Source organism: Erpetoichthys calabaricus, chromosome 4 (assembly GCF_900747795.2).
Source record: "Erpetoichthys calabaricus chromosome 4, fErpCal1.3, whole genome shotgun sequence".
Taxonomy (NCBI): domain Eukaryota; kingdom Metazoa; phylum Chordata; class Cladistia; order Polypteriformes; family Polypteridae; genus Erpetoichthys; species Erpetoichthys calabaricus.
Genome location: NC_041397.2, coordinates 223,817,810 through 223,841,707, shown reverse-complemented (window position 1 = coordinate 223,841,707; position 23,898 = coordinate 223,817,810). Strand labels below are relative to the sequence as shown.

At 40.1% G+C, this 23,898-nt stretch overlaps 1 protein-coding gene across 2 annotated transcripts in view; it reads right to left on the bottom strand.

The window, feature by feature from the left end:
• LOC114650607 (F-BAR and double SH3 domains protein 2-like) overlaps nt 1-23,898 on the bottom strand; it is a 280,162-nt gene that overhangs the window by 15,657 nt on the left and 240,607 nt on the right. For both annotated transcript variants that reach the window (XM_028800358.2, XM_028800359.2), the window contains 5 exons: nt 20,556-20,717; nt 14,325-14,459; nt 3,877-3,960; nt 2,835-3,012; nt 2,482-2,702 (listed from right to left, as the gene is read on the bottom strand). In XM_028800358.2, the coding sequence (XP_028656191.1) occupies nt 2,482-2,702; nt 2,835-3,012; nt 3,877-3,960; nt 14,325-14,459; nt 20,556-20,717 (780 nt within the window). The remainder of the gene's footprint in view (nt 1-2,481; nt 2,703-2,834; nt 3,013-3,876; nt 3,961-14,324; nt 14,460-20,555; nt 20,718-23,898) is intronic.

The window sequence follows — 23,898 nt, the reverse complement described above, 5'->3', positions numbered from 1 at the left end:
TGATGCCCACCATGCACAGACTGAGCCACACTAATGTATAATGACTGAGGGAAGTCACATGAAATAAAATTTGAACAATTACAAAAGCATAAAACTGTGAAGTACAGTGGTAGCAAAGGGAACGGATTTCACTTCGTCATATATCTTGTTGATTCCATGAACAGCAAATACCTGAAAAATAAATGCTTTTTCTTTTTTAATAAAGTTTCATGTGTGTTTAATGTATTTTACAGAAATTGTAGCATTATAGATATACTGATTTGGATTCTGAATTTCTTTATGGAATCGCTAGAATGAGGTCAGTGATGAATGCTTGAAAGGCTGGAGCAAACAACAAACCCAAACAAACTCCACCATTCCATCCCCCCAAGATATAAAATAAACTGAGAAAAAGCTGGCACTTCCAGAAAATGCATTTAGTTATGATCCTGAATTGTAAACATCTTTATTTGAGGAAGGATATAGCTGTTTCCACCTCCATTAAGGCTTGCAAAAAATCTGATTGACAGTTTCCTAACATTCACTTCATGTTTACAAAAAGACTCTTTACATAAAAGATGGTGAATTAGCCTCTAGCACAGGGAGCTACTTTATGTCACCTTGTGGGGCTGATAACTTAACAGATCTTTTACACAACAAGCTTTAATAAAAAAAAACAAAACTATTCAATAAAATTAAAAAGACACCCAAAAAATAAAACCCACACATATGAGGTATTCAAGTAAATGGCACATACTCACATGCATGATCTTTTATTGTAAAACAATTTGCTTTAATTTAGACTGAATAATGATATGGTGGGCGCACTGGATTAGCTTAGAAGCATATGTGTTATATATCATAATACACAGGGTACATGGAATTACCATTATGTGCTCTCCCTTTCTCCATCCCATCAAATAAAACAAGACATGCGTTGACAGGCTGTGTACACCATCGTTTATTAGCATTACTTTAGTTTCATGGCAGTGTGTTTTTGTTTGCAAGTTGAATATCTGCATAATAACAATGACAAGGAAATGACAGAAACCTGTGAATAGCATACAATGTCACAAAACCAATAATGTACCAAAACCTTTGCTGCTTTCAATTCATCAATCACTTTTGACAATAAAAGCTGTTTTGCTTGCAGCAAACTAAAAATGTATTTTCTGATTTCTTGCACTGAATTTGGTCAATTATTTTTGTGAGCTATAATGTAATGTCCCGACACTTGTTCCATTCCTGGAAACATTTCCTGTACTCATTTTTTGTTACTATGTCTGAAAGCCTCCTGCAGTTTTTTCCAGGATTTCTTCCATGGTAGCAAGTTATCTTCATTTGAATCTCAATTTTAATTTTGGGGACAAAAAGGAGTCACACAGAGAGCATGATCTTGCAAATACTGGGGGCAGGGTTGGAAAGCAACTAACACATTGTTTTTGGTCAAAAATTCCTTGACTGAGAATGCAGTGTGTGCAGTTGCATTGCCATGGTGCAAAATGCTGTTTTGCATGTGTAACTCATTTTTTTTTCCCTCACGCTTTCCTGCAGACACCTCAGCACTTCAGTGTAATGTTGCTGAGTAACAATCTGTTTAGAGGAAACAAATTATATATAAACAAGTAGTCAATGTGAAATAATGCGATCATAGTTATCTGGATGTGTGATATGCTTTTTTTTTGGCCTTAGGGGGTAAGCTGAAGTGATCTTCAAAATTTTAGAATAAATGACAGAAAAACACAAATCAGCACAGCGTCACTCATTGGATTAACCTCCTCTTAGCGTTACATTTTTTCTCAAAAAAACAAATGTTTTTTGGCTTGAAAAATTACATTGTATTAAATTTAATCTTTCTACTGTAAAACATGCGAAAACCATAAAAGTACGAAGTCAGAGTGTAGAAATAATATAATGATACAAATACAATAATAATAATATGAACAGCACACTGCACATGTGCGAGTGATATGAGTGTCACTTTCGGATTCACCAGAATCACTTTCAGTTTCACTGATTGTTTCAATTTCATTGCCTAAGGTCAGATTTACTTTGTCATCACTGCTGATGAGAGGCATTTCTTACAAGACGCCATTATGATGCTAGGAGAAGACGCAACTACACAGTTGCCCATAACACTCGGGCCTGATGCCTACACAAGTCATGCCAATACAATTGCCTGAGTAACATTCGGCACTAATGCTACTGGCACTTTTACAGCCTGAGTAATCCTCGTGTCTTACACAAAAAGCATCTGTATTGTTGCCCATGTGACATTTGGGACTAAAGCTTTTAGCACTGTTGTTAAAGCTTGAGTGACGCACGAGTCTAATGCTAAGAAGGTTCACAAGACTGCAGGCATACGACACCTAGTTCCATCCTTGAGAACTACACTATTTCTGTGCTACTGACTGATTCTGAAGATTTTTGGATCCCCATCATATATAAAAAAAAACACAATTGCTGATGGTCCAGCCTTGGAGAAGAATTTAGCTTTATTACCTGTGTGTCCCCTATCCACTGGGAGTCTCCATTTTCTGAGCCTGCTAGTTCCTCCACTAGAACACAGGGAAAGACTCCAATACGACCATTAAACTCTCCTTCCCAAAACCCATCATCTTCTTGGTTATCTTTATTCAGGATGCGAATAATAGCACCTTCAGGGAAGGATAACTCATCGTCGGTCTGACCTTCATAGTCATATAGAGCCTTGACAAAACTCACTGTGAAAGCACAACAAGAATGGGAAATAGATTTTGTAAAATGTAAGCAAAAACACAAGAATCTTTAAAAAAAAACATTTAAATTGAAGAATATTACATTAAGTCATCATAGAAATTGAAAATTTAACTTACTGTTTGTATCCCCATTCACACTGCCTGATGCCAGCTCAGGCTCTGTGGAGTTGCTTGAAGTGTGAGATCTTGCATCAAGTGCAGCGAGGGACTGAAGCATGCTAAGTAGGCTGTTGGATGTAGGGAACTGAAGGTACTTCTCAGGGACGTAACCTATATGCCCCGCTTTATTCCGTGCCTGTTAAGATTACAAGAGTAAATCTGAACAATTACCGAATTGATTTTAAACATCTGCATGTATCACAACATTATGCAGTGTTGCAACAAGGATACATTGCACACATTTAGTTTTGAGTACATCACAAAATCAAAGCTGAAAAATTACTACTCAAGTTATAATATGAAGGTTTTCATCATTTCATCACATTATTTTACCTCTAATTGATCTCCCAGTTTCAATAGAGGGACTTTTTTTCTTTACTGCTTTAAGATAAGTATAGTAGTGTCAGATTTACATTTATAGGGCATAGAGAAATCTTTTTTGCCATAGTTTTATATGCTTAACTCTTTTTAAAATTATTTTACTATTAGTTAATTTTTTTCTTGTGGACTTTTATTTGCTTAATTTTAATCTTAACAATAAAGATTAACAATGAGCAGAGAAGATACAAGGGCAAATAAGAGTGCAATTCTGTAGCTACTTATAGCAGGTATGCTCAACAGTAAATAACTGCCTAAACAAGCAGAACACCGGGTAAGGCAGATTGAAAACTAGTGACAACGATGAAAATCCTCACATAACATGTTATAACAGAAGCTTTGTAAACTCATTTTTGCAATTTATTAATTGACTCCATAGTAGAGGTCTTCATTGTAGTGGAAAAGCCGATGGTCCTGACTAAACATTGTGTGGTGTGTGAGTAAAATTAAAGAGTAGGGAGTGGACTCAGGCATGTCAACTTTATTCTTGAGGTCATGAATGGGTGATGCACCTAACTTTATATATACATATATACACGTACACCTTTATGCTCATTTGCACAGTTAATAAAAAATGGAAAATAGTTATATATAAAAAAAAAAAGCTTTAAATTGTACATACCTTTACCCAGTCCTCCATGTCCCCATCTTCAATTACATCCAAAACCTCTTGCTCCTCAATAGTCAGCTCATCAGGTTGAGAGGCCTGAGAAATAACCAACAAGAAATACTGTACAGTAATCCCTCCTCCATCGCGGGGGTTGCGTTCCAGACCCCCCCGCGAAAGGTGAAAATCCGCGAAGTAGAAACCATATGTTTATATGGTTATTTTTATATTGTCATGCTTGGGTCACAGATTTGCACAGAAACACAGGAGGATGTAGAGAGACAGGAACGTTAATCAAACACTGCAAACAAACATTTGTCTCTTTTTCAAAAGTTTAAACTGTGCTCCATGACAAGACAGAGATGACAGTTCCGTCTCACAATTAAAAGAATGCAAACATATCTTCCTCTTCAAAGGAGTGCACGTCAGGAGCAGAGACTGTCATAAAGACAGAGGAAAGCAAACAAGTCAATAGGGCTGTTTGGCTTTTAAGTATGCGAAGCACAGTGGCACAAAGCAGTTACAATGAAGGCAGCAGCTCACACCCCCTCCATCAGGAGTAGAGAGAGAGACAGAGAAAAACAAACAATCAAAAATCAATACGTGCCCTTCGAGCTTTTAAGTATGCGAAACACTGTGCAGCATGTCGCTTCACGAAGCAGCTGCACAGAAGGTAGCAATGTGAAGATAATCTTTCAGCATTTTTTGACGAGCGTCCATATCGTCTAGGTGTGCGAACAGCCCCCCTGCTCAATCCCCCTACGTCAGGATCAGAGAAAGTCAGTGCAAGAGAGAGAGACAAGTAAGTTGAGTAGCTTCTCAGCCATCTGCCAATAGCGTCCCTTGTATGAAATCAACTGGGCAAACCAACTGAGGAAGCATGTACCAGAAATTAAAAGACCCATTGTCCTCAGAAATCCGCGAACCAGCAAAAAATCCGCGATATATATTTAAATATGCTTACATATAAAATCCGCAATAGAGTGAAGCCGCGAAAGACGAAGCGCGATATAGCGAGGGATTACTGTATATTGTTTCTTTATTTTTAATTTTTGTTTATAAAAACATTGTGCTCAGTTCTTTTATTAAGATATTGTCAGCAAAAGTGATTCATCATGCCTCAAAAAAAGACAATAGGCTTGTGGTCTTTGAGCTTTCTCTGCCATACACTTTGCCCTTTTTGGAGTTACATGTATAAACTAAACAAAAGTGACAAAAGTGTCTTGGTCTCTAAAAAAATCTAAGGCTTGTATTTAAATACAATGCAGTGTGTTCAGTTCAGTTCGTTATTTCTACAAAGAACACTGAAACTCTTATGTGCTCTTTTCATTACGCTGACAATCATTTGCTGTGCATCTCACTTTATGGCCTATGTAAAATAAATTCACAAAGCACTGCATTGTCACACCTCCATGGTTACTGCAAGCACACAAATGAGCAAATAACGTATCCTTACTTCAAGAAAATAGGACCACGAATATGTGATAAAATGATTATTTCTAGTTTTGTTCTGTCATCACAAGGAAGCCTCACAAATGTGGACAGCAACTTATTTAAAATTGACATCTTTGCCAATTCAAACTGGATGTATTTAGTAATATTTATAGTTTTTTTTTTTTTTTTTAACATGTTCTATAGTGCTCTCTTGTGACCTACTAATACAGTAAATGTATTTTCAATATGTATTAAAAAAATCTTTATTTTAGAACAAAATTTTATATGGTCTTCCCATGGGCTCACCACCTATGGGAGGGGCCAAGGAGGTCGGGTGCAGTGTGAGTTGGGTGGTGGCCGAAGGCGGGGACCTTGGCGGTCCGATCCTCGGCTACAGAAACTGGCTCTTGGGACGTGGAATGTCACCTCTCTGAAGGGGAAGGAGCCTGAGCTAGTGCGCGAAGTTGAGAGGTTCCGGCTAGATATAGTCGGACTCACCTCGACGCACAGCTTGGACTCTGGAACCAATCTCCTTGAGAGGGGCTGGACTCTCTACCACTCTGGAGTTGCCCCCGGTGAGAGGTGCCGAGCAGGTGTGGGTATACTTATTGCCCCCCAACTTGGAGCCTGTACATTGGGGTTTACCCCGGTGGACGAGAGGGTAGCCTCCCTTCGCCTTCGGGTGGGGGGACGGGTCCTAACTGTTGTTTGTGCGTATGCGCCGAACAGCAGTTCGGAGTACCCACCCTTTTTGGAGTCCCTGGAGGGGGTGCTAGAGGGCATACCTTCTGGGGACTCCCTCGTTCTGCTGGGAGACTTCAATGCTCACGTGGGCAATGACAGTGAGACCTGGAAGGGCGTGATTGGGAGGAATGGCCCCCCTGATCTGAACCCGAGCGGTGTTTTGTTATTGGACTTCTGTGCTCGTCACGGATTGTCCATAACGAACACCATGTTCAAGCATAGGGGTGTTCATATGTGCACTTGGCACCAGGACACCCTAGGCCTCAGTTCGATGATCGACTTTGTGGTCGTGTCGTCGGACTTGCTGCCACATGTCTTGGACAGTCGGGTGAAGAGAGGGGCGGAGCTGTCAACTGATCACCACCTGGTGGTGAGTTGGCTTCGATGGTGGGGGAGGATGCCGGTCAGGCGTGGTAGGCCCAAACGTGTTGTGAGGGTCTGCTGGGAACGTCTGGCAGAGCCCCCTGTCAGAAGTAGCTTCAACTCCCACCTCCGGCAGAACTTCGACCACATCCTGAGGGAGGTGGGGGACATTGAGTCCGAATGGGCCATGTTCCGTGCCTCTATTGTTGAGGCAGCTGACCGGAGCTGTGGCCGTAAGGTGGTCGGTGCCTGTCGTGGCGGCAATCCCCGAACCCGCTGGTGGACACCGGCGGTGAAGGATGCCGTCAAGCTGAAGAAGGAGTCCTACAGGACCCTTTTGTCCTGTGGGACCCCGGAGGCAGCTGATAGGTACCGGCAGGCCAAGCGGAATGCGGCTTTGGTGGTTGCTGAGGCAAAAACTCGGGCGTGGGAGGAGTTTGGGGAGGCCATGGAGAATGACTTTCGGACGGCTTCGAGGAGATTCTGGTCCACCATCCGGCGTCTCAGGAAGGGGAAGCAGTGCAGTGTCAACACTGTATATGGTGGGGATGGTGCGCTGCTGACCTCGACTCGGGATGTTGTGGGTCGGTGGGGGGGATACTTCGAAGACCTCCTCAATCCCATTAACATGCCTTCCAATGAGGAAGCAGAGCCTGGGGACTCAGAGGTGGGCTCCCCCATCTCTGGGACTGAGGTCACCGAGGTGGTCAAAAAACTCCTTGGTGGTAGGGCCCCGGGGGGGGATGAGATACGCCCGGAGTTCCTCAAGGCTCTGGATGTTGTAGGACTGTCTTGGCTGACACGCCTCTGCAACATCGCATGGACATCAGGGACAGTGCCTCTGGATTGGCAGACCGGGGTGGTGGTCCCCCTCTTTAAGAAGGGGGATCGGAGGGTGTGTTCCAACTACAGAGGGATCACACTCCTCAGCCTCCCTGGAAAAGTCTATTCAGGGGGTCCTGGAGAGGAGGGTCCGTCGGATAGTCGAGCCTCGGATTCAGGAGGAACAGTGTGGTTTTCGTCCTGGTCGCGGAACAGTGGACCAGCTCTATACCCTTAGCAGGGTCCTGGAGGGTGCATGGGAGTTTGCCCAACCAGTCTACATGTGTTTTGTGGACTTAGAAAAGGCATTCGACCGTGTCCCTCGGGGAATCCTGTGGGGGGTACTCCGAGAGTATGGGGTACCGGCCCCCCTGATAAGGGCTGTTCAGTCGCTGTACGATCGGTGCCAGAGCTTGGTCCGCATTGCCGGCAGTAAGTCGAACCCGTTTCCAGTGAGAGTTGGACTCCGCCAGGGCTGCCCTTTGTCACCGATTCTGTTCATATCTTTTATGGACAGAATTTCTAGGCGCAGCCAGGGTGTTGAGGGGGTCCAGTTTGGTGGGCTCAGGATTGGGTCACTGCTTTTTGCAGATGATGTTGTCCTGTTTGCTTCATCAGGCCGTGATCTTCAGCTCTCTCTGGATCGGTTCGCAGCCGAGTGTGAAGCGGCTGGGATGAGAATCAGCACCTCCAAATCCGAGACCATGGTCCTCAGCCGGAAAAGGGTGGAGTGCCCTCTCAGGGTTGGGAGCGAGATCCTGCCCCAAGTGGAGGAGTTCAAGTATCTCGGGGTCTTGTTCACGAGTGAGGGAAGAATGGAGCGTGAGATCGACAGGCGGATCGGTGCGGCATCCGCAGTAATGCGGGCATTGTATCAGTCTGTCGTGGTGAAAAAGGAGCTGAGCCGCAAGGCGAAGCTCTCAATTTACCAGTCGATCTATGTTCCTACCCTCACCTATGGTCATGAGCTATGGGTAGTGACCGAAAGAACGAGATCGCGAATACAAGCGGCTGAAATGAGTTTCCTCCGCAGGGTGTCTGGGCTTTCCCTTAAAGATAGGGTGAGAAGCTCAGTCATCCGGGAGGGGCTCAGAGTAGAGCCGCTGCTCCTCCGCATCGAGAGGAGTCAGATGAGGTGGCTCGGGCATCTGATCAGGATGCCTCCTGGACGCCTCCCTGGTGAGGTGTTCCGGGCACGTCCAACCGGGAGGAGGCCCCGGGGAAGACCCAGGACACGCTGGAGGGACTATGTCTCTCGACTGGCCTGGGAACGCCTTGGGATTCTCCCGGAAGAGCTAGAAGAAGTGGCCGGGGAGAGGGAAGTCTGGGCATCTCTGCTCAAGCTGCTGCCCCCGCGACCCGACCTCGGATAAGCGGGAGACAATGGATGGATGGATGGATTTTATATGGTAAATTAATATATACCATAGTTGTGAAGAAATATCTTGAGCCTGAAAAATGTCTAACTTATCCTTTAACTCCTTCAATCCTGATTTTTTTTCCCAATGACTGAGAACGTTTTGCCCAGGTTAATTTTATCCTTCTTTCATCCAGAAAAGATACTGAAAAAAAAATTTGCTCAAGTGATGCCTTTACCATGTTTTTTTTCATGTTGACTAAGAAATATCAAAATTTCTTTAAACTTGACATGGGCTGTTCCCTTTGTTTAGTTTTTTTTAACATTGTTTAATCTTAAAATTACACACAAGTGGGCATACCAATCGATTTGTTATTTTAAGATTTTCTTGAATTAACATAAAAACCAAATATAGTTAGTTTAATGTATTTATAGTAGAATTTTCAGCAAAGTTTGACCAATGAACATTCAAGGCAAAAAACTAAAATATTTTTTTCATTCATTCCTTGCAGTGCAACTAAAGTGCAACAAAAATTGAATATTTTTTAACTTTGTATTGATTTTAAATAAAAATGCAACTTAGACCATGTTGAATGGTCTGTTTTTTAATGACCTCCAAAACAAATCCTATGATGGCCTATAAATCCCGATTGCTACTACTCCGAGTTGGTAGGTTCTACTTATAGATGTCCCTCCTAGATAGGATGATAGATCCTAGATAGGATGAACCCTATCTATTTGCGATGAGCTGTTATGAAAAAGTTTCTGTTTGGCACAAAGCACAGGTGGATGCTGCATTTGTCACAATAGTCACAGTTTGTTATCAAAGTTGGGCATGTGGTCATAAACTGGAAGAACCTGTCACAGCTGAATGTATTTCTGAAAAGACCAAAAAATATACAGTATCAGAATCCCCGAATATAGAATCTCTGAGAAACTTCATAACTTCCATTGCTAAGTGAAGGCCAATTGGGTTTCTTATTTCTTCTGAGCTGACACTCTTTAAACCTGCACTACCACTTTACTGGGCAAATAAATTGGCATGCACTGGCATTATCTCAAATCTCTCATATGGAACATACTTTGAGAAGCACTGATATGGGTTTGTGGGTTGTGTCATTTCATTTCAATATTTCTCATATATGGTGCTGACAGTTGAAAATGATTTATGGTGCTATTTTATGTCTTGCTTACCAGTGAGAACTATATCACTTAATTCATCATTCTCTACAATGTCTTGTGTCTCTGTATCTTCTAATTCAGCCTCGGCTGCTACCTCAAAATTTTCCATCACAAAAGATAACATGTATTTCTCTACTACATGTATGTATTTGTCTTGGTTTACTCTAGAATCCATTAAAAAAAAGAAGATCCAAATTTTCCATATATGACCTATATATTTCCTTATATTTAATTTAACATGCTGCGTTGGGCTGGTGCCCTGCCCAGGGATTTGTTCCTGCCTTGTACCCTGTGTTGGCTGGGATTGGCTCCAGAAGACACCCGTGACCCTGTGTTAGGATATAGCAGGTTGAAAGATGAAAGATTGAAAGATATTTTATTGCATGCCATCTGGTGGCTATCAACAGAAGTTCACTGCTATTGACAAAAAGGCTTGGCTTTTATTTTTTTTTATTGTTCTTTATTTCGCCTTATACAATTTCTTGCATTAGGAATTTGTTAGTTTTCGCATACCCCTTGGGGTCAGAGCACAAGGTCAGCCATTGTACAGCGCCCCTGGAGCAATTGAAAGTTAAGGGCCTTGCTCAAGGGTCCAGCAGAGTAGGATCTCTTTTGGCTGTGATGGGGATTCGAACCGGCAACCTTTGGGTTGCCTCAGAGCCACCACTCCACCCAATTTACTAGTAACAGTAGATGATATGAACATTTACAATAATGTTAGCATTATTTTTTATAATAACACCAAGTTAGAAAAATAAGCAGATTCACAATTCTTAAACATCAAATTGTGCCATTATTGCATGCTGCACTGAAAACAAACTATACATGTAACTGCTATCTACTTATAAAGTTGTCAGTCATCAAACAAATAGTACTGACCAAAAAAAGATGTATGCTGTGGTAACAGAGACAGATGGACAGAGCATGCAGTGTGATGTGTAAGAAAATAACATTGAAGTGTACTCCAGAGAACAAACACCATCAGGCATATGACAGTAGGAAGTAGCATATTCAATACAAGGGGGCTCCACCCCCTGCTCGCTTCGCTCGCCTACCCCCGGCGTTTTGAACCCGTGCCCGCTGGGCAGCTACGTGTCCGGATGACGCACGTTTAATACGGAGCGTTTGCCCGTGTCATTCTGGAGTCCCCCACTGGTAATACAGAGCTTCGTCCGTACTATTACGCGGTGCATTTTGGACTACTGCGGACCCCGTAGTTTTTCTCGTTTCAGTTTGTATCTTTGGTCAGTTGAGCTCATGTTTTTCAAGCTTTTGAATTCCGGTCTTCATTATCTGTAACCTGCTGACCAAGTGCGTGGCCCCCTTGTTCAACCTGTTTATGACGTTTTACTTTGCTTTCTACTCTGTCTTTAATTTCTGACCTAGCTTTATTTCGGTTTTGTTTCAATGACACTGGGTCCGTGGTGATTATATGTAAAGGAGGCAGTGTAATTTTACCCTTTTGACAACTACGTGTAAATTCATTATTTGTATTGCCAGTTGTTTCTTCTGGGAAGTTAAGTGAATGACAATGATTGCAAATGACATTCATTAATCCCAATGAATTTTCCTCAATAGTGGACTCATTATTGAAGGCGTTGTCAGCCAACTGGCGTAAGCATTTAGCAGGTGTCTGGCGTTGATGTCCGCGACGGGCATGTTTTGCTTGTGGCGTTTGACTGACGCGTTGTTGCATGTAAATTATTTGTGACGCGCTATTTTGTAGTTTTAATTGATTTGCCACCGCTTTGCGAAATAAGGAGGATCGCACTCACTGTTAATATGTATCCTTTTCTGCAGTTGAACGGTTAATAGTGCTTTATTGTAAGGAGATACACCTATGCTCACACCTATGCTGCCTAGTGTGAAGGTGTTCAGATGACGTATGTTTAATATGGACGTTTCCTTTAGAAATGTGGTTTTGGGTGTCACTTCTTATTGAGGGGGGGGGGGGGGGGTTTGGTTGAGGATTGTTCTTTCTTTTTGTGTCCCATGGGCTTGACACCTACGCCGACACCCATGCTGCCTAGTGTGAAGGTGTCGACGTTCACTTTAGAATATGTGGCTTTGGGTGTCACTTCTTATGGATGTGTGGGGGGGATTGTTGTTGCGCGAGCGTCTTCTTTCTTTTTGTGTTCCTGTGTCTTGTTTGAATCCCCCTCTTTGTGTGTGTCCCGTCCCTTGCTTGTAGGGTCTGTGGGGTGGTTTTGTGTTCTTTTTTATTGTCTTCCATGGGCTTGTTGAATCCCCCTCTTGGTGTGTGTCCCGTCCCGTGCCTGTAGGGGGGGGTGGTCGTGCCTTGCCGTTGTGCGCTCGTCTGTTCTTTTTTTTTGTTGTGTTTAGTTTCGTGTGCAATGTGTCTTGTGCTTTGCCCGCGGTTGAGTACTTTTTTATGTGCCTTTTCCTTTTTTCGGTGCTTGTGTGACTCCTTTTTGTATGTGCTCACTCCTTTTTTCTGTGGTCTTGTCCGCCACTCGCGGCCCCTCATCCGCCTTTGTCGCCCTCTTTTGTCCGCCTTTTTCCGACTCTTGCGGACTCTTTTTGCGCCTGCGCCTCTCGCGGCCCCTCATCCGCCTCTCTCGCCCTCTTTTGTCCGCCTTTCTCAGCGGCTCAGCCGACTCTCGCGGACTCTTTTTGCGCCTGCGCAGTACGTCTTTTTGCAGCTACGGCCCATGGCCGGATGTGCCTGCGTCCATCATCCGGTTTAGCATTCTCGGTTAGTAATATAGATTAACCAAAGTAATTTGCAATGGACCATTGTTAGTAGATGCATCTTTAGTGACCAATAGCACAATGTGACTGGTAGATGCCTACGTCTTGAAAAACCTCCTCATGTGTTGTGCGTCTATGATCAGTGTTAATCTGTTAACTATCTAATCACTGCTCTTGCTTTTTGCTATCTGAATGTAAAAGGGTTTTGGTGTTTGTAGACAACAGCATTCTGCAGTAATCAGTCTTTGTGTTATTTATTTTGGCCACCTCCTGGCACATTATATTCTTAATCGATGTGTCCATGCAGGCTGTAGCATTTACACTTTATTCCTAATAATGCATGAATCTTGCTTTCTGACTCCCTTAGCGAAATGCCTACTTATCAAACATGATCAAGTATTTCACAGGGATTAGATGAGCTGTCCCTCAGCTGTATTAGAGATTTGAATATCCAGTAAAAGTAACACAAGTAGAATAATACAAGATAAGGCTAGTGTAGTAATTCCCAAGATCAGTCAATTACAGTGTGATTAAGTTTATAAAGAAGAGCAGAGAACTCCATGAAATCAGACAAATGAAGCCCTAATCTTGTTCTAAGGAATCCATCAATGCTGTGCAGACACATTCATGTTGTCTGACTGAAAAAAAACTTGCAATTACATTGTTATAAGTCAAATTCATAAATGTGAAATCTTTATCAAACCTTTGAAAGCATAAAATATAGATAATGTCCTCAAGGACAAAAGAAATGAACTGAAAATTTATTTTCACACGAACAATAGCCGAGATCTTACATACATTGCGCAGCTACTTTCAATTTGTGGAATTCTCACTTCATAGTTTTTAAAAATATGAAAGTAGTCTACTTCACAGCAGAGGAATTGCCAGGGTAATTTAAGTGGGGGTCTAAAATGTTCCTGTTTCAAAGCAAAGCTTTAACCTAACTCAAAATGCTTAATATTGTTTTACACAAAGTGAATCCAAATGGACTGATGTATACAACCAACAATATTACTATTTTGATACCTTTTTGAGTTATGCTTGCTAGCATTTCTAAATGAATGCAATCATAAAAGTACAAAGGCATATCTTATAGACAATATACTTGCATAAGCTACTGGTAAAGTTATGATGCTTTTTTAAAGGGAGTTTTTGAACGCTTTTATAACTTTGTACTTTAATTTACACTGCAGGTTTAACAAATTGCTGCCTACACATATTATAGTGTAGCCATTATACTGTAAATCAAAAGGGTATGGTACTAATTATAAATATTGCAGCTTTGCTGCAGAATTGAAAATTATTTTCATATAATAAAATTACTTAAACCAGTTGAGAGTGGCCTGTTCAGGAACCTTTGGATGCAATGAAGAAGCAATCGTTGGATAGGCACCATCCGTAAAAGGGTACACTGATACATATTCACTGACATATGGGCAATGGAGAGTCACATACAGATCTTTGGAAAGTTTGAGAAACACACACACACAGACACAGGGAGAATTTTCTAACTCTACAAAACAGTCCAAGTGAACATTTGAACCCTGGAATCTACAGTTGTGAGGCATGACATGAACCCGACACATAAGTTAGGAAGTGAATGGATGGCAATTTATTACAAATTATAAGATATGCAAACCATGCAAGTGTTCTTCTTTGCAAAATGATTTAAAGTCACAATGAATGCAAAATAGAAGGTTCTTTTATTCACCTAATGCTGTTGCAATTGATAAACTATACCACACTTCTGTTAAACTGAAGTTAAGGAGCCAAGTTTTTCTGGAATTTAGAAATATCAACATTAAGACAATATGGAGTGACAGCACTCAAGTGTAAACTGATCACCTACCTTGTAGGAATAGATGACTTTGCAGGTTAGAGGATAGTTTCTCAAGGTCCCTGAGGGACTTGAGCTACTGTCATCAAATACATCCATATTGTCTTCAAATTCTTCTCCCTCTTCTCTCTCAAAATCTGCACTTGTCTGAAAGAAAACACATTTCATTAGCAATGCAAAATGAGACCCTGATTCACAGTCTTCTAAAAGTATTCACACATCAGCACAGATTCAGCATTTGCATCCAACTAAATTCAATTAAAATACATTTAAGATTTTTTCACTCAAATATACAACATTTGTAAGAAGGAAAATGTATTAAAGACAAATCAGACCGAAGTACATAATCTTAGTTTCAGCAAAATTTGACATATTGTGTGTGGCATAGGTGAAACTAGGAACATTAGTGCCCTAAAACCAGTGGTGGTTGTTACTGAATATGAGTAGATTGTATAGGGAAATGTTCTTTTCAAAGTATTTTTAAAAGCAAATATTTGTACTCTTTACAAAGTGCATTTATTTAGTAATAATTCTACTTTGTTGCATTTTTAAAGCAAGTCATTAGTAAGTACAATTGTTTGCTTATGTTGAAAATGCAAAGTTTACAATAATTAAAATATAACTGCAAGCAAATATTTTTGGGGTTGTAGGCAATCATGATATTGGTGTGCAAATGGTTTTGCCATTCTCTCTAGTTATGTCAGTGGGTTCATCTGTGTGTATTGCTTTAAAAAGACCCAGTGTATTGGCCAACAACTGATAAAGATCCTGCCTTAAATCTCATGTGTTGTGACTTTGTTTTTTGCATGTGGAGAGTACCTGTGTGATGGACGACAAGGCAGAAAGCTCTCAGTACAGTGGTAGCATACTTTATATAGTACAGATTGGACATCTCTGGCCAAACTAAGTAGAGCTGTTCAGTCTCAACACATGAAACAAAGAAGCTTTATTATGCTGTGTGAATTCTGCTTCCCAAAAAGTGATGTGTATACATGAACTCCTTCTCAAATGTATGAAAGCACATGGAAGTTGATTTTTTAAAACAGTAGAGTGTTTATAATAATACAACATAAATAATAAAATTAATACTTGTTGATGTCTGAAAGAGAGTGCAGTAAATTTCTGATTGCAAAACTGAGGCAAATTTATATGTACAGAAATAAAGATGGAACTGTTAGTTGTAGTATTGATATTAAAAGACAAGACAGCTCATTACCATTATTAAAGATATTTTTATAATAGATAAAGTTTTTCGGTGCATTTATTGTAAAAGAGTTGAAAAATGACTTGTGTTTCTCTATAGCTCACCAATATTGTTCAAGTTCAGTGATTCTAGCTATAGAGTGATCTGCACCACAACATAAGACTTTTGACAAAGTAGCTGCCAGTTTAAATGGAAGGGGCTTCTACTTTGTGTATGACAGAGTTTAAGATTAGCAAGAAACAATCACAACATACTGTTTTAATAAATTACATCTATATTAGAAATGAGTAGTTATCACACTGTAAAAAAACTCAATAAAAATACACAAAATTAATTACACATTTTGCACAAAAACCTGTTGGATACAAATGTTTTTATAAAGATAAGTGCATATATATATATATATATATATATATATATATATATATATATATATATATATATATATAAAAGTATTTTAGCTGCCATTATTAACTGTTTCAAAGAGCAAAATTATTTTATAGATGAGTTTTGTATTGTTATAGAAGCACATTAACTCTGTACTAAAACACTGAATATCTGTAAAAAATATATGATACACAAATACAATAGTGCCCATTTTTTTCCAAAAATTCTGATCTACCTCATTTATTTTTTCTCATATTAAAAAAAGTACAAAACTCTACCATTAAACATGTTTCTATATTTTACTGAATGGGTCTATAAATACTGTACAATAAAAATGTTATAAAATGTTTATTGATGTTTTATATTTAAATATAATGGCTTTTAAGCTAATATACAATTCTCTAAATGAACCAGTCTTAACTAGTGGTAATGATGATAGTTTTACTTGTTTGCTTCATTCTTTTTAATAATATAAAACATAGTTTCTGAGCTTCAGACCTTTTTTTAAGGTTAAATGGCAGGATAGCTGCCTGTACTGTTTATTTTTTGTAACTACAGTAATATGAACTGAACCTTTCACTACAAAAAGTGATAAAAATTGTCAGGTTACATTGTCCTTATCAAGTCTGTTACAATCATCTTTAATATTTTGATAAAAGCAACAGGCTCCAACAAGATCAGCACGTTGGCCCCCATGACCTGCAAATCCATTACTTTAGCCGAGTATTCTTGTGATTGCATTTGTGCCCAGTTGTCTGAAAGGATAAGCTGAGATACCAGAACACACCATTTTAAACAAAAGAGCTCCTTTTTGGTGCATAATGCGTAAATGAAGAACATTGCACTGATGGTATCAAGGAGAGGAATGAAGAAGGTTAGATGATGGTGGATTTTGAGAAAAGAATGAACATGGCTGTGGTGAATATGTATTTTAGGAACAGGGAGGAAACACTGGATGACATACAAGAATGGAGGAAGATGCACACAGGTAGATTGTATCCTTAGGCAGGAGGGTCAATCTGAAGGAGATTGGAGACTGCAAGGTGGTGGTAGGGAAAATCATTGTTAGGCAGAATAGGAATGGGGGTCTGTAGGATTACGTTGGATTTCAAGAAGAGCAGGAAAGTGAGGGCAGAGCCAAGGATCAACTGGTAGAAGTTGAAAAATGAAGACTGAAAGGTTGAGTTCAGGAAGGAGGTAAGACAGGCACTGGCTGGCAGTGAAGAATTACCAGATGGCTGAGGCAACTACAGCAGGAGTGGTAAGGGAGGCAGCTAGAAGGGTGCACGGTGTGACATCTGAACATGGGAGGACAAGACAACCTGATGGTGGAATGGGGATGTACAGGAGAGTATAGAGAGGAAGAGGTAAGTGAAGAAGTGGGATAGTCAGAGAGATGCAGAAAGTAGACAGGAGTACAAGGAGATAAGGCGCAAGGTGAAGAGAGAGGTGGCGAAGGCTAAAGAAAAAGGTGTATGATGAATTGTATGAGAGGTTGGACACTAAGGAGGGAGAAACGGACCTGTACCAATTGGCTAAATAGAGGGACTGAGCTGGGAAAGATGTGCAGCAGGTTAGGGTGATAAAGGATAAAGATTAAGAGAACGAGAGAGAAGGTTGGATGATGTAGAGATAGCTAATCAGGAAGTGCAATGGATTAGCAAAGAGGAAGTAAGGACAGGTATGAAAGGGATGAAAAATGGGAAGGCTGTTGGTCCAGATGACATACAATACCTGTGGAAGCATGGAAGTGTTTAGGAGAGATGGCAGAGGAGTTTTTAACCAGATTGTTTAATGCAATCTTGGAAAGTGAAAGGATGCCTGAGCAGTGCAAAAGAAGTGTACTAGTACTGATATTTAAGAATAAGGGGGATGTGCAGAGCTGTAGTAACTACAGAGGGATACAACTGATGAGCCACAGCATGAAGTGATGGGAAAGAGTAGTGGAAGCTAGGTTAAGAAGGAAGGTGATGATTAGTGAGCTGTAGTATGGTTTCATACCAAGAAAGAGCACTACAGATGCGATGTTTGCTCAGAGGGTGTTGATGGAGAAGGACAGAAAGAGCTGCATTGTGTTTTTGTGGATTTGGAGAAAGCATATGACAGGATGCCTAGAGAGGAGTTGTGGTACTGTATAAGGAAGTTGGGAGTGACAGAGAAGTATATAAGAGTGGTGCAGGATATGCACAACTGAAGTATTATATCAGTGAAGTCTGCGGTAGGAGTGACGGCTGCATTCAAGGTAGAGGTGGGATTACATCAGGGATCAGCTCCGAGCCCTTTCTTATTTGCAATGGTGATGTACAGATGAGATTAGACAGGAGTCCCTGTGGAGTATGATGTCTGCAGATGACATTGTGATCTGTAGCAAGAGTAGTGAGCAGGACAAGGATACCCTGGAGAGGTGGAGATATGATCTATAAAGGACAGGAATGAAGGTCATTAGGACCAAGACAGAATACATGTGTGTGAAAGAGAGGGAGGTTAGAGGAATGGTGAGGATGCAGGGAGTAGAGCTGGCAAAGGTGGAGGAGTTTAAATATTTGGGATCAATAGTATAGAGTAACAGACATTGTGGAACAGAAGTGAAGAAGACAGTGCAGGCAGGGTGGCATGGCTGGAGAAGAGAGTCGGGAGTGATTTGTGACAGACGGGTACCAGCAAGAGTGAAAAGGAAGGTCTACAAAATGGTAGTGAGACCAGCTATGTTATATGGGTTGAAGACTATGGCACTGACCAAAAAACAGGAGGCAAAGCGGAAGGTGGCAGAGTTAAACATGTTAAGATTTGCATTGGGTGTGACGGGGATGGACAGGATTAGAATTGAGTACATTACAGGGTCTACCCAGCTTGGATGGCGAGATTGCATTGCTTTGGACATGTGCAGTGGAGAGATGCTGAGTAAACTGGGAGAAGGATGTTAAGGATGGAGCTGCCAGGTAAGAGGACAAGATGAAGGCCTAAGAGTGGTGAGAGGGCACATGCAGGTGAAAGTAAAAGAGCAAGATGCAGAGGACTGGAAGATATGGAAAAAGATGATCTGCTGTGGTGAACCCTAATGATAGCAGCCAAAAGAAGAAAAAGAAAAAGAGCTACTTGCTCTTCGATTCGATTTTATTTTAACGAAATACATAATCATCAACTGACACAAAGCATTTTATTTGTTCAAGCACATTTTTCAAGTAATAATTGACAAAATATACAGGACCTGTACAGATTTAGTACTACACTCAATGATCCTATCTGTTTGAGAAACTTACTGCTATAGATACCTATTTGGTTTTCTTATTCAATGCTTTCATATACTTCAGAAAACTCAAAACACAACCACATGAATTTGAGTTTGAGTTGAAAAAATGTGTTTCTACATGCTGATGCTTTGCTGATTCTATTTACCTAACATCAACAAGAATAAAAAGCCTTTTGCAGGTTTAGATGTAAATACTAGTGTCAGTTCTCGTGTCCCCTATTGCAAATTTGTATTGTTCATTTCTGGAGGGTGGGAGTGGACCATGTGTCTACCTTGGGTGTTGCCAACTGGGATCCCAAGCTGTTTCGTTGTGTGGTGGGTGTGACAATGTGCTGTATCAATGCATGCTCTCCAACCTGACTTGACCTGAGTCTGTCTAAAACAAGGTTTGTCATTAATAACTATAGACTGCATTGTTAACTGATACTTAAGGATATTTCTTATTACCTGTTTACCATGCTTTTGTAAGAAGTATACAGAATTACAGTTTTAAACTGAACTGCCCATATACATTACACTGTTTCTAGATTTTGTGTGTATGTGTATATACTGTACTGTACAGTATGCCATTAATATGCCTTTTGATACATAAAATATTTTATTTATATCTATATTCTGCCTACACTATCCAAAGCACAGAATATATAGTTGAGGAAATTTACTAAATTAGGTTACCTTTAATCTCTAAGAAACTAAATTGTACTTTTAGCAGAGTACATTTTTCAGATCATGCTTTTTTATTTTTAGTTGAGTAGTTTACATGTCAGATACTTTAACTTTTACTTATGTAAATTTTTCTCTAAGAAACAATGTTTTTATTTCAATATTTCATCTGGCCAAAGCCATTACTAGCAGTGAGCTAGTAGCACTGTTTTTCTATTTAATTCAGTTTTGTAAGAGAAAAGCCAGAATGCCGGGAGAAATCTCCATGCAGACATTGAGAGAATATGCAAATCCAAGAGAGAGTAACTGGCAGTGGAGTTTGTTTTTTTTGTCTTTCAGGGTTCACAGCCATCCAGCGTCTGATCTTCGACAGCCCAGCCCCACTTGCTCTTTGAGTGTGTAAGACTGCATGAGGGGCATCACCCCCATAACTTACAATTGAACATACAAGTATGACTAGGAATATTATAGGGGTTGGGCATAGTCCTCAAATAAGTGGTAATGCTAGTGACGTGCCTCGTAACAGGGTGCAAGATTTGAACCAAGGACTATGGATATGTGAGGCAGTATTTACTCCATCACTGAGCAGCTCCATACATTAGCAAATTAAAAGGTATTGCTTAAAACTGACAAAACATTGCATCACTACGAGAGTGTGGAAAAAACAGATTCAGAGAAACTCTCATAGTGAAAAGCAATTCATTAGCATATCTTTTAGAAAACATTAACAAAAACATACCGTGTGTGAACTGTCATTGTTGGAAAGGGTAGGGAGGCTAGCCCACCGTTCATTTTCTAACTCTTCCATCACCTGGTTCATGGCACTCTTTAGCCAAACATCTACAGATACACCAATTTGCCTCAGTAGGTCCAGGCGAGCTTCTGCCTTCATCTTAATTGTCTGCCAGACAAGGACAAAAGACCAATGACAGAAGAGGAACTTGAGCTGTCTATGCACAAATGATTTAGCAATGGAGAGGACAACTAATTGTTTACCAATTAAAAATAATTACAAATTTTCTAATCAAAAGTACACTTTGACGGAATAACATTATTATATACAGTACAATACTATACGAATATCCATGGTAATCTGTTAATAAAATATTGAAAATATTTTTTTTTACAATATAAAGGGAAAAATAAAATATGTAGTCCACAAATCTAAATAAAATCAAATGCAATTTTACAATAAACAGCATAAATATAGTATTTATGCAGTGTAAGCCTATGTAGGAAAATGCCATTAGTTCTTAATTATGCATGGTTTTGGGGTGCTTCTTGTTAGGTTCAGTCATTCTGGAATAATCAATGTCGAAAATAAAATGTTTTCACAAATACACTAAGGGTTAATTGTATTGTGTAGAAAGCTTTTAACTTGCTTTATTATTTGGACTCTGTTACATTTAACATGCATAGTGTAAAAACAAATGATGAAGAAATTTGGATATAACATGACATACTGTATACTATATATGCACACTAATATGAAATTGTGATTTACATCTAATTCTATAAACATGCAAATCCATGAACAGTTTTAGAAGACATCTGGTACTATTCTATTCTGGACTTCACGATTGTTTTTAAAAACACATTACATTTTGAAAAATAATATAGTTAACTGAATTTGTTATATTAGTGCAAATTACATAGTTAACACTTTTCACTGGGAGTGACATTTTCTTATGAAAACTAAAAAATTGTCTAAAAAATACATTTTTACAGATATGTTAAAGTAGAAAAATGATAGTGTACAAGCAAGAAGAATCACTTGATATTTTGACAAGTGAGCCTTTTTTGTCAAAGTGAAGCAAATTATGGTGTTTTATTAACCTTAAATGAAATGATCCATGCTGACTAAACCTTTTCATCCCACTCACTGTGTGACACTAAGAAAAATATCACATAACCTCCTGTCATGGATGAACCGGCAGCCCAGCTATTATGAACCCTGCTCCCTTACCTGGCAATGAGGCCAGGATAATGCATGGACAGGAAGGGAGCTGTGACATTCCCTGTCCCCACCAGGAGGAATGCTGGGGGTTCTGGTACGCTTGGTCTATCATCATAGCTGTGGAGGATGGAAATCCCTTACCTGGCCAAGAGGCCAACATAATAGAAATATGACCAGGACGGAGAAGAGTCCCAACAGGGTTGGTTAGTCAACATTTACCCAGTTGGGAAACTAGAAGAAATAAGGGCCAGTTGGACATTGCCTCTCAGACTCAGGTCACTCCCCAAACACTGGGTGGTAGCATCCCTTGCAACAAGCCCCCGTTTGGACACCTGCAAGGTAGCCTGGGAACTGTGGTTTCACATGGTTGCTCTATTGGGTTCCATAGGGGATCACCAGGGGGAGTTGTCAGGAGGTGAATCCCTTGTTCCAGGGTTGTCCTGCCTGACCTGGAAGTGCTTCTTGTATACAGTGATCCCTCGCTATATCGCGCTTCGCCTTTCGCGGCTTCACTCCATCGAGGATTTTATATGTAAGCATATTTAAATATATATCGCGGATTTTTTGCTGGTTCGCGGATTTCTGCGGACAATGGGTCCTTTTAATTTCTGGTACATGCTTCCTCAGTTGGTTTGCCCAGTTGATTTCATACAAGGGACGCTATTGGCAGATGGCTGAGAAGCTACCCGGCTTACTTTTCTCTGTCTCTCTCTCTCTCTCTCTTGCGCTGACGTTTTCTGATCCTGACATAGGGGGATTGAGCAGGGGGGCTGTTCGCACACCTAGACGATACGGACGCTCGTCTAAAAATGCTGAAAGATTATCTTCACGTTGGCTACCTTCTGTGCAGCTGCTTCGTGAAGCGACATGCAGCACGGTGCTTCGTATACTTAAAAGCACGAAGGCACGTATTGATTTTTTTATCTGTCTCTCTCTCTGCTCCTGACGCGGGGGTGTGAGCTGCCGCCTTCCAACAGCTTTGTGCCGCGGTGCTTCGCATACTTAAAAGCAAACAGCCCTATTGATTTGTTTGCTCCTTTGAAGAGGAAGATATGTTTGCATTCTTTTAATTGTGAGACTGAACTGTCATCTCTGTCTTGTCATGGAGCGCAGTTTAAACTTTTGAAAGAGACAAATGTTTGTTTGCAGTGTTTGAATAACGTTCCTGTCTCTCTACAACCTCCTGTGTTTCTGCGCAAATCTGTGACCCAAGCATGACAATATAAAAATAACCATATAAACATATGGTTTCTACTTCACGGATTTTCTTATTTCGCGGGTGGCTCTGGAACGCAACCCCCGCGATGGAGGAGGGATTACTGTACAATGGTTTTGGTGCCAGAAGTACTCCCAGGTCAGTTTTAAAGGGAGCCCTCCACTTTGCCCATAGAGTTGGATTAAGGTAGAAAAGAACAAACCTCCCCTGGGAGGAGTGGTGGGCAAAGAAAAAAAAAAGAAAACCAAAGGATTAGATTGTGCACTGCTGTATGAGAAGAAGCCTGTCAAAGGTACTTTTGTTAAAATAAAATGTTTATTTGATCCTGGAACTGTCTTCGTTTAGTTGTGTCTGGGGTTTAGTAACACACCCTTAGTTGGTACAGTGTCTATACTCCAACTGTAAAATGCTGATATGCATCTTGACCCTGCAATTTGCCTTTAGTAAAGGTATCACATATACAAATTGCACATTATATATATATATATATATATATATATATATATATATATATATATATATACATACATACACACACACATATATATATATATATATATTCATAACCTTCTCTCTATTAATTATGTGATAAAATTTTATTGAGTGTAAAAATGATCTCACCCTCATGCAAAGAAAAAAAAAATTCACTAGTGCAAAATATAATACTTTAATCACTGAGATAAATATGTAATAAATAAGGGTGATGGACAGAATTTATTGAGCTTAGTAGAAAAGTTCCTCCTGTTTTTATTTCCACAATTTCTCAATAACAACACATTGCCATTGTACTATATTGTATTTTTTCTAGAGACAAATTTCCTTGTTTTTTAACATGTGATGAAGTTTATTCTGTAAATGAGGTTTATTATGATTAAAAAATATTTTGAAAATTTGAAACATTTATATTAA